At 38.5% G+C, this 11,147-nt stretch overlaps 3 protein-coding genes across 4 annotated transcripts in view; 1 reads left to right on the top strand and 2 right to left on the bottom strand.

Moving 5' to 3' along the window:
- The first annotated feature begins 1,607 nt into the window (after nucleotides 1-1,607).
- On the top strand, nucleotides 1,608-1,970 carry LOC122093113 (probable E3 ubiquitin-protein ligase ATL45). The gene has a single exon (XM_042663360.1). It carries the CDS (start codon nucleotides 1,608-1,610, stop codon nucleotides 1,968-1,970), a length of 363 nt encoding a protein of 120 aa, XP_042519294.1.
- Nucleotides 1,971-3,064: 1,094 nt separating this feature from the next.
- On the bottom strand, nucleotides 3,065-5,327 carry LOC122093112 (nudix hydrolase 16, mitochondrial-like). Its single transcript, XM_042663359.1, has 3 exons — nucleotides 5,248-5,327; nucleotides 4,630-4,744; nucleotides 3,065-3,187 (listed from the first exon to the last, which is right to left on the bottom strand). The coding sequence occupies exons 1-3, from the start codon at nucleotides 5,325-5,327 to the stop codon at nucleotides 3,065-3,067; spliced, it is 318 nt and encodes a 105-aa protein (XP_042519293.1).
- A 329-nt stretch (nucleotides 5,328-5,656) lies between these two features.
- Nucleotides 5,657-11,147, bottom strand: part of LOC122093819 (E3 ubiquitin-protein ligase KEG) — a 39,700-nt gene continuing 34,209 nt past the window's right edge. For both annotated transcript variants that reach the window (XM_042664317.1, XM_042664318.1), the window contains exons 10-16: nucleotides 10,342-10,466; nucleotides 10,063-10,167; nucleotides 9,675-9,908; nucleotides 8,241-8,574; nucleotides 7,928-8,116; nucleotides 7,526-7,831; nucleotides 5,657-7,388 (exon numbers count right to left, since the gene is read on the bottom strand). In XM_042664317.1, the coding sequence (XP_042520251.1) occupies nucleotides 6,135-7,388; nucleotides 7,526-7,831; nucleotides 7,928-8,116; nucleotides 8,241-8,574; nucleotides 9,675-9,908; nucleotides 10,063-10,167; nucleotides 10,342-10,466 (2,547 nt within the window). In that variant the 3' untranslated portion in view covers nucleotides 5,657-6,134. The remainder of the gene's footprint in view (nucleotides 7,389-7,525; nucleotides 7,832-7,927; nucleotides 8,117-8,240; nucleotides 8,575-9,674; nucleotides 9,909-10,062; nucleotides 10,168-10,341; nucleotides 10,467-11,147) is intronic.

Raw genomic sequence — 11,147 nt, 5'->3', positions numbered from 1 at the left:
TGTATTTAGAACGTGTAATCTTTTTATCAGTACCTTTATCATGTTCTCAGAAGTTCTTAAAGTTCAGGATAAAAGAGGGTATTCATAATTTATTTTAAAGTGGCTCCATTTTCAACAATCGTCATTCTCTTTTTTTTTTTTAGTAGTGTAAGTTGTTTTTACTTAGTAGTGTTGTATTAAAACTTGAAAAGGAAAACAAAAGTTCAGGTTCTAAAATCTAAATTATTTAAATTTTGAGAAGTATCAATAAGATTCTCACAGACCCCTGTATGTGCGTTCTTCTATTCTGAAGCAATGGCATGTGATGAATTGGACATCCAGATCGGTTCAAAAACAAGAACCCATTACCTTACTTTGTCTGCCCCCTAGTCATAATGTGTTTTTAGTTGGATTGAGGGGCTTATGCTTTTTCCCCACCGTTTTGGCCATGAGCTGAGGTTCTCTCTCTCTCTAAAGGAAGAAGAAAAAGCAACTCTCTGCGAGTCTCTCTTTCATTAAGCTTCTCCTGGCCACCGCTCGCCTCACCATGCCATCAGGATCTCGAGCCATCACTCATACATCGCACCCGCCAAAATAGAACAAAAATCAAACTCTTTTACCATAAGTCGATCTCGGTCATCAATGAGAGAGAGAGAGAGAGAGAGAGAGAGAGAGAGAGAGAGAGAGAGAGAGAGAGAGAGAGAGAGAGAGAGAGAGAGAGAGAGAGAGAGAGAGAGAGAGAGAGAGACTGTTGCAGGGAAGCGGTGACCGAGAGAGAGAGAACTTGTTGCAAGGAAGCGGCGGATTTGGGGATTTTTAATCGTGAGTTGCAGTAAATGGGTTGTGGGGTTTTGAATGGTTTTTGTTCTTTTAAGTCAATAGAATAATAGAAAAGTAACATTTTGGTATTCTCGCAATGTATTCTTTAGTCATTCTTTTTCATTGGTTCATTCCGGGAGAATACAAAAATGAACCAAACGTGCCAAACATATTTCTGTTATATTTGCATTCCCGCATAATAGAAGAACACCAGAAACATTCTCCCAGAGTGTTATCAAACGGCCTTTGATTTATAGTTCTTCTTCTTCTCCTTCATTTCCTGCTCAATTTTATTTGTTTCAGTAAATTATTTTTACTTTTAAGTGAAATATGAACCAAATTACCAAGATGATGTATTAACCAAACGAAATCAAATAAAATCGAATCAATTGAGTTCGATTTCGAACTCAAATAAAATCAAGTGATTGTTATATGATTTTAGTTTATACACATTATGTCCTAAATCAAACCGAAAAACCAAATTGAACCGATTGACATCTTTTCTTAAAAAAAGGAGGAGATTAAAAAAGGAAACTACACTCCTTATTAACTTAACAGAAAAGTAAAGAGATAAAAAAGGAAACTACCGACTAATTAGAAACTCCTCTGCTTTAAAAGCTGAGAGAATCGGAAAAAGAAGGGAAACGAAGGAACGAAGCGAACACCCTCTCAGTTTGTGATCGCCTTCTTGAATCTTCTGGTTCTGGTTGTGGTTCCCCTGTCTATCTATAATGCGAGGGTTCGTCAAGTACTTTTATTTCTATGAAGGCCGTCTACTCCCCTTCTCAAGACTGCCAAAAATGTTAAATATGAATAGGATACAATATGGCATTGTGAGATTAAATCGGAGATTACGTAGAGTTGTGGCGAATGGAGAGAAATTAATCGCCATGTTGGAGACTTCTAATAATTTTGGTTCGCAATCGCAGCCTGACGTCGACGGCAACGGCAACGAAGACGTGGACGACGACGACAAAGAAGAGGAAGAAGAAAACTTAAAATGTGTGATATGTCTGAAGGCATTGAAGGATAAAGCTGTGATAAAGAAGCTTCTCTGTCATCATCGGTTTCACACTTCTTGCATCACCAAATGGCTTAGACGTCGCTCCAGTTGTCCTGTTTGCCGACGCATGGTTCTGCCGCCGGCTTCTTCTACTTTTCGTATTAATTAATGGATTGGATTAGAGAGGAAACTATATCATGAGCTAGTTGTTGCCCTTGAAAGAAAGTGTTTCAGTTCAATTGCTTTTCTTTTTCTTTTTTTTTTTCCTCTAGAACAGAACAGTTCAGTTGTTCCTTATTTGTTACTTTCTGCAGATTTCTCATCCAAGAACAAGAGTTCAAAAATTTTATTTGAAGCGTTACTTATAGTTCTCTTGAATATCCATTTGATTTGGGATATATCTTATTTCTAAACAGTAAAACTGATCCTTGTTTGGCAGGAACTTTGTTACATGCGTGATTCTCGCAACGAGCATGGTGCAACTTCTCCTTTAATTATGGATGAGGTGACGGTATTAGTGCTGTAGTGCATGGATGTATGAGATAAGTTACTATGTTAATGAGGATTATTATTAAATGTTTGTTAGCTATATTAGAGGGAAGAGTAGTTAGGGAAGTTACATAAGATTATGAGATATCATGGGTTAGCAATTAAGTAGGGAACTAGAGTCCTGGGAAATTAGTGGGAAATTAGAGGGGAGAGTAGTTAGGGAAGTTACATAAGATTATGAGATATCATGGGTTAGTAATTAATTAGGGAACTAGAGTCCTGGGAAAACGTGAGAGTATTGCTATTTGTTAGTAAATATTGTATTTCTTTAAATATGATAATTATCTAATAAGAATGAGTCTTTGGATGAAATTAATCTACGAAGGTAAAAAGTGACAGAGTCCTCGTAGAACTCAAATCCTATTTTCACTCAACTATCTTTCTCTCTCTCTCCATCTTATCTTCTTAAACCTTTTTTTGACAATTGGGAAGAAGAAAGGTACCGCGTGTATACCAAACTTATTCTCGATCGGGAGTATTATTCTCGAACGGGAGTAGATAAAGATGGCTAACTCAATCAATATAGAAGCCTGTTTTACTTTTTCTTTTTACTTAAGTTTGCTAAATTAAACTAGACCTAGCCCTGTGGGACTTTCTTATTACGATAAAAGGAGAACAATTTTGAAAGCCTCAAAAAGTGGCTTACTTGAAAGATCGTAGGTTAATTTGTATAGGCTATAAGAATATTACCTGACCAAAGATAATATCCAAAATTTAAGAACTGTGTATGAAACAGAAGTACTGATTTTTCACCATTAACTGCCCTCGCACACCAGCTTCTTCTAAAGCTTCTCGTTCTGCTGCCTCCTCAACAGTCTCATCATCCTCCCATCCTCCCTGCAAAGAGAGAATATTGAATGAACTGAAGTCAACATAAACAAGGGTGGTGGTGACTTCAAAGTGATTTTACTTTTTCAAACCTAAGCAAGCAATGCTGGCACGCCTCATTGATGCAGTACTGCCATTGACTAATTTCCCTTCAAAAAGTAGGAAGCCACATTGTGACTGAAATTAAGGCTATTTTACATTAGTCTCAAAAACCACCTCCCTACTTAGAGATCCATAAATTGATGCTCAGAGAACATTCAGTGGTTCTCAGTTTTCATCCCATGGTAAAGGGCCTCAGAAGTTAGCTCAAATCATTAGAATGGTCAAAGATCTCGTGGATTCAATGAACATATCACCAATTGGGAGCCACATTTGGGTTGAGGAGGTAGTCAACAACTCAACATATATCAGGCTGAGAGATCTTGTGGTTTTTCTGAATCTCCCAGTCCATTAGAAGCCTAAAAAATTTTCTGCTCTTTAGATGAAGCTTAAAGACAGATTAATTAAAGGAAAACGGTGAAAGAGGAATCCACCAGGAAAAAATTACTGCAACTATACAATAACACCACCTTTCAAGAGATTTTCAGTTATGGGATTAGTTTATGAAGGGGAACTGAGATCGTTAGAGATCCATCAAGGAATCCATTTGAGGTGAGGCCATGAATATAAATTTTTTTTGGCAGGATATATGGTGTTTAAAGCAGCAAGGAAAACATATTTATAATCTAGATAAATACAAAAAGGCAAAAGTGGCCGACTAAATGACCTGTTAGAACAGCTCTTAAAGGCATAGATACTGAAGGTAAACAGGCCACCCATCAGATGTTAACCATTAAGGAGAAAATAAATAAAATAAACTAAGATAAAACTACTATGACAGAAACTACAGGATTAAATTGGTGAATAAATATCAAGGTTCAACAGAGTGAAGACTCTTACTTTCATACTGTTAACCTTGACACAGAAAGACTTTTTACAGCAATATCTCACCATACCAAGGGGTAATGTATTTGTAAACGTACCACAAGGTAAGCTCTTTTTCCAAAACCTACTTATTGTTCATTTGCAAATTTCATCGAGTATCACCAAGCAAAACAGAGCAATCAGAAGTTTTAAAGCGTAACAATTTGCCAGAGCCATTGCATACATCTTGGTTTACAACTCCAACACATGAAAGAATCAAATGCTATGATGGCCCACTAAGAACAAAATATAGCATTCATGACCACAATGACCACAATATGAGCATAGAAAATACCTAAATCACTTCAGGAAAAATAAAATTCAACAATTAAAATTATTTTTTGCAGTGCCACAACCACAATAACCTTTATGACCAGCATTATTTTGGGGAGAAGACAGAAAAAACCTAAGACAACAAGAACAAATTACAGTAGAAGGAGATATGAAACAGCCACAACAATATTAATGAAAATGTCACATCATCATACCTTTGGAAATAAAAGACCTGGTCCACTAGCTGAGTTGATCATAAGCACCTCGACAATCTTTTGACAGATGGCATCACCACTATCCTTCGGATCTCTCCACCTAAACGGGATACACCTGTAGCAAACCTTACATATTAGAGAGGAGCTTATGCAAAAGTTAGCTCAATTCAACAAGGTGAAACCAAAAGCCCATGGTCTCATGGTAATGGAGATATATTGGACAAGAATTTTATTTAATATGCTTCTGGAAATCATCCCAACTGAAATATTCGCTTTAACAGTATGAAACCATCTTCGAAAAAAAAACCCAAAAGACAAAAGTGTTCACAAAAAAAAAAAAATGTTGCACCCCAAAATTTGAGGAAACTATATGCCCATTCAAAAACCATATGTCACGCAAGGTTTTAATAACAGGCATCGGTGACTGAATCGGTCCCTGCCGATTCTGATTCAGATTGATTTGGAATAGGTCAGAACCCTAGAATCGATCATTTGATCTGATAACCCACCGATTTAAGGAAATCTTGACATGAATATTCTGATGCGAAACGGGTGAATCAGGATCTGTGTTGGCCAATTTCAAGATGAAATGAGCCAATTCCTAATCCGATTTATTACCTTTTTAAATCTTGAATTGTTATGTCTCCATCGAGTTGTAAAACTCCCAGCATAAATTCAGAAGGAGAGTTTTCCTGCATTGAACCTGCCGCTCAAAAGAGAGTTTTCCTGCATTGAACCTGCCGCGATGAATGAATTCTCATTGATCTTACCTTGAACTTTTTGTCTACTTTCAACGATTTCCAAATCTTTTTCTTTCAACTATTTCTTAAGAGTTTTATCAAAAAAAAAAAAAACTATTTCTTAGAGTTGGTTATCAGATGGGCAAAGACTTATTTGAACGAGGTTCTAATTATACCACGTGGAATAATGATGTGATAATATTAATCATTTGGTAGATAATAAATAGTCTAGATTAGTCATATTTCAAAACTTAGAATGTAACTTTAATGAAATACCCTCAAACGAGTTGGTAAAGAAAAAAACCTTAGCCCTGTGGGACTTTCTTATGATAAAAGGAGAACAATTTTGAAAGCCTCAAAAAGTGGCCTACTTGAAAGATCGTAGGTTAATTTGTACAGGCTATAAGAATATTACATGACCATAGATATTTAAAAAGCTCACCTAAGCGCTACAACTATGAAATAAATACAAATGCCCCCTCCCCCCACCCCACCACTGCTGCTGCTCTCTCTTGGCTGCTGCTCTTATGTAAATTGAATGAAGAACAAGAAGACTAGCCAACTGTTCTCCTCAACTGCTCCTTTTTATCTTTGGCAACAATAATGAATTTTATCCTCGAGTCCCCTACCGCACCCTCTGAGAAGTGAAGCCTCGAGTAAATTTGATCAAACAAATCCAGTCACCTGCCACGAGCTGAGACACCAAAAACACAGCTCTGGAACCAATAGTTTACAAACACCATTAGGAACACAAGAATCAGAGAATCAAGAGTTGCTGCTATGGCATGCCAATGGTGCTAGTAAACCCTCCTCATCAAGGACAATATCAGCAGGATCTCCAATCCAGAGCCTCCCTTCTCTCCATTGGAACTTGATCCTCAGCTTCCCATTTGCATCAACACCAACCACTTCACCCTTGCTTGCATGTGTCTCCATACCCCATCCCCACCTCGGGGTCACCAATCCTCCTCTGATTCTAACTGTGTCTCCAACCTTGAATGGTCTCACCCTCTCCATCTCACATGCTTTGCATACCCAAAGTCTCTCCATGAAACAGAATGCTACCCAAAGTTCCCCAGCCTCCATTCTGTGCACCACTCCAATACTCACAGGGTTCACCTCTCCCCACTGGTATGTTGGCGTTGTTACAGATGACCTTACTCTTACCCAGTCTCCTATGCATAATTCCTCTTCCTCCACCTTCTCCACCTCTGATGGATCCAGCATCCAAGCCTTTGACCCAACAGGTGTATATATTCTCAGCTTTCCATCTGCATCTATAGCTGATATGGTCCCCACGCTAGCATGACTGTGGCCCGACCACCCGAATCTTGGCTGCTTCACAGATAGCTTAACCTTCAAGCGTTGCCCCACCAAAAGCCTATCCACTCTTTTGAGGTCAGAAGCTGGCCCCACCCACCTTTCCTGCTCCCCACAAAAACCAACAATAACACTTCCATCCCATGCATCTCCTTCGTACCCTAAGCCTTGAACAATTCCAATGTTCCCAGGTCTAAGGGATTTCCACCCACTTGCATCATCTTTTAGTTTAACCCACTCTCCAACCTCAAATATTTCCTCTACCGCAAGATCTGCAGGATCTCCTCTCCACAACCCTGATAAACCAAAGAATGCAACCCTCACTTCTCCATCAGCATGCACTCCTGTTATAACCCCTCTTGAATCAGGTGAAGCACCTCTCCATCCCCACCTTGGGTCAACAAGTCCAGCACGGAATCGGACATGCTGACCAACTCTAAAGCCGGGAACCTTTTCAACATCTGTATAGTGGGTATTCCACCTTCCTTTCCGGAAACAACATGCCAGCTCTAAATAGCCACTGTCCTGTATACTATGCACTACAGCAAAGCTATCTTTACCAATACTGTTCCAATCATAACTGGGTCTAGTTCCAAGACTTTGTTTTGAACGAACCCAGTCACCAACTTCAAAACCTGGAAGCCTTTCTGCATCTCCGGGAGCAACTCTCCATAAGCTCTCTCTGCCAGCTACTCTAACCTGCATAGATAAACAAAAGCCACTGCCCAATTAGAAGCAAACCCAATATGGTTGACATCACAACAACTAAACATAGGCACAATAAAGGAAATGAAGAGAAGAAAAAAAAAGGAAATGAAGAGAAGACGGCATCTTACATTCAAAGTCCCATCCATGTCAATCCTTGCAATCTTTCCAATGGTAGCTGGAGTTTCATTTGACCATCCAAGCCGTGGCTGAGTAATAGATGGCATCATATGAATCTCTTCTCCTACTTGAAAAGGCTGCACCTTCTCCACGTCAGTCACAGAACAGGGGAAAGGCTTGCTTCTGAAGCAGAAGGCAACACCCATATCACCATCCTCCTCCAAGCTATGGATTATTCCAACACCATTTCTTGTAACATCCTCCCATCCGTATTTGGGAGAGGATACTGAAGCCTTCACTCGCACCCAGTCTCCAACCTGCTCATAGAAAAACAAAATGTATTATAAGGGCAAAAAAACATTTATTACATCATAATTACTTCTTTGTGTATCAGTACCGAAAATAGATTCTACCTTGAAGTCCTCCACCTTTTCCATGTCAGCAGGATCTGCTTGCCATGGAATGGGCCGATTTGGTATTTCAATGATCAGTAGACCATCGCTCTCAATCTCAGTTATTTTTCCCACACTATGATGTGTCTCACCGCCCCAAGCATATCTAGGCTCTGCAACAGATCGCTTCACACATACTCTATCACCAATCTGTATAAATAGACAAAAACAAAAATAAATAACAACAAAAGGAGAGAGAGAAAGAGAGAGAGAGAGAGAGAGAGAGAGAGACCAACTCTACTCAAAGTTAAGAACAAATTGAACATCCCCTTACCCTGAATGGTTCCACGGGTTCAACCTCCTCTGGTTCACAATGCCATGGACTTGGAAGATAACTAAGTTCCAACAACAAACTATTATCTGGTCTAATACAATAAACTATACCAATGCTCCCCGGAGTTACAGCTCCCAATCCATGCTTTGCAGATGTCAGAGATGGCCGAATACGTACCCAATCACCAACCTTGAATTCTTCAACTCTTTCCATTTCAGCAGGATCAGCTTTCCATCCTCGAGATGCTCCAGGAAAACCAACACGTAGAATCCCATCATCGTCAACACAAAGAACTGTTCCAATGCTGTCACGTGATTGACCACGCAATCCATACCTGAGAACAGGATCATCTTTTAATTAGTAGTTTTTCATGGGTGTCAGTCAACTTATGGCCATACACTAGAGATAAAAGAGTTTTTGGTCTTCAAGGTTCCTACTCAAAAATCAGCCTGATGCCCATTTATCAATGAAGCAACTAAGGGTACAACATATTGACTCAATTATAAGCCTCCATGCGATGTGTTAATGAGCTTTGAAAACCTAGGGACTAAATCCTCTTTCTCCTTTTTGTACAACAATATTTCCCACCATTCATTCAAAAGAACGGGGCTTACTGCACTAGAGAGAATATGACAAATTATGCGAAAATGTCATACTATAATGTAAGCCAAGGCAACTGCACATCGATTTTGAACGACACTGAATTTTGAAGAGCTACTAAGAAGCTAACTTGCCCCAATGTTGATTTAATTTATGTATTTTAGCAAAGGGATTTTCTAATTGACACCTCTTAAGGTGTCAAATAATTTGTAAACTTATTTTTATAACCTTATAGAATAACACACTTCTTTTAGTGAGGATAAAATTCTGTCATTTCACATAAAAACTTGAAAAGTAAGCGAGACAATGACATAAATATATTTTTTAATTATTTTCAAATCCCCTTTTTATCCTTGACTTCAAGAAATTTCGGGAATAAAACATGGGACAATCAAAAGAAGATTACATGTTCTAAATACGCTGACAGAGGTGTCATTCAGACAATCCCTTTAGCAAAAAAAAGTTCTACTACTTTGATCATTGAAGGAATATTGTAATCCTTCTTACCCAAAAGATTTTGAAAAAATGATATACGATGTATTTTGACACAAATAAATAACTAACTAATTACGTACGAAAGCTGACATAAGTATTTATAACAACCATATATCTGATCAGGTCAACATAAGCAACCAAAAGATCGAAGGGTGGAAACTAACTTGCTATCTTGGCATCGATGCTAAGAAGACTCCAACAGTTAACATGTATACAACAACACAAGTTGACAAAAACAAATGCTAGGAAACCAACAGAAATAATGCAAAGAAATAAATCAAAGCCAGAAGATTCAGCTTAACGCTTCAATAGCAAGTTAGCAACTATAGAGCATCAGACCTTGGTTCTGTGACATCAGCTTTAAGTTTCACGTGCTGTCCCCTGTCCAAGGGTATCACTTTTATGACCTCACTTGCCAAGACACGAGCTTCGCCGGAGCAAAATGATACAATTAGATTATCCCTGTCCTCAACACTCTGCACAAAACCAACGCTCTTATGTCTTGCACCTTGCCACCCATATGTAGGAGTCTCCACACTTCTTTTGAATTTCACCCAATCGCCTACCTCATATCTACCACCACCAAAAATAAAAATTAAGAATTGAATGTCTTCATGATTAGAAAGGTGAAACATTTTAAGGTGCACATAATAGTTTCATATCAAAGAAATACATCAAAGAATCATTCACCAATAGAAATGTAAGAAAACAGCCATTTTTTACTCACATTGTAGGAGACAGATGAATTCCCTTATTTGCAAGTGCTTCTATCAGATCTTCTGAAATCCATTCTCGAGGCAGGGCTTCTAAGAAGTCACGTAATGTCCGACCACTACTCCCATAGAATCATTAAATTACTTACAATACAGTACTAGTCATCACTAATCTTATTTCAAGTGTTCAAAATGAATAGAACTCTAGATTGAGACAATTAAGAAATGCTGAAACCTAATGAGAAACACCAAGAAATTAAATGAGGTCAGCATTCCAAGTAGCTGGTACTTGCCTGTGATTTCTTGCTTCAACAGCAGCACCTTGATAACTCAACATGACAACGATCCATTCAAGGTTTTCACGTATCATTTTTGCCGATTCAGCTGCTATATGAAAAGCATTGTCACCTTCATCATCCTGTCCATGATAAACAAAGGCCTTACATAAGCAAATGTTAAAAAGACGTCTACTTCAACTAAATGCAGGAGAGAGAGAGAGAGAGAGAGAGAGAGAGAGAACACGCAAACACACTAAAAAAAAAAGAAGAAGAAGAAGAAGAAGAAGAAAATCATACCGCTAAGGCAGCCAATTAAAATCTATGATCTGAAGGAACAATGTAATAGCTGTTGGAAACTAAAGAAATGAGAAAGGTTGATGATAAGAACATGAAAAGCAAGGCCAGATGTCTTGCAGCACCAACTTTGGACATCAATGGCATTACAACCAGCTTATTGTGCGCTGTCCTTGCATCCATGTGTGTATCTACCTTACTGTGCCTTGTCGAAGAGCACGTGCAGATGTGGTAAAAAGGTAGACAATGGCTTTTAGTTTTCCTATATTTGATTTCCCTGAGTCTAAGTTTTCGAGGTAATTTGGTAATTCCCTCATCTGGTCAGGTTCATTTGTGTTGGATAGGTCCTATTTTATTTGGTCTTTTGTTCGGCTATTTTATGTTGTGCAAAGTTATCCAATACAGCCCATCCTGATAAGTTTATCATGACAGCCCAAATACCTGCCACATGGAAGATTGTATGGGCCCCAAATGGACAGGAAGAACTCTAGGTACATGTCAAGTTTCAGCTCAAATGGAGTTCGTCA

The sequence above is a fragment of the Macadamia integrifolia genome, chromosome 11 (assembly GCF_013358625.1).
Source record: "Macadamia integrifolia cultivar HAES 741 chromosome 11, SCU_Mint_v3, whole genome shotgun sequence".
NCBI classification, from domain to species: domain Eukaryota; kingdom Viridiplantae; phylum Streptophyta; class Magnoliopsida; order Proteales; family Proteaceae; genus Macadamia; species Macadamia integrifolia.
Note: the sequence above shows the minus strand (reverse complement) of the source record. Positions and strands in the feature narration are given on the sequence as shown.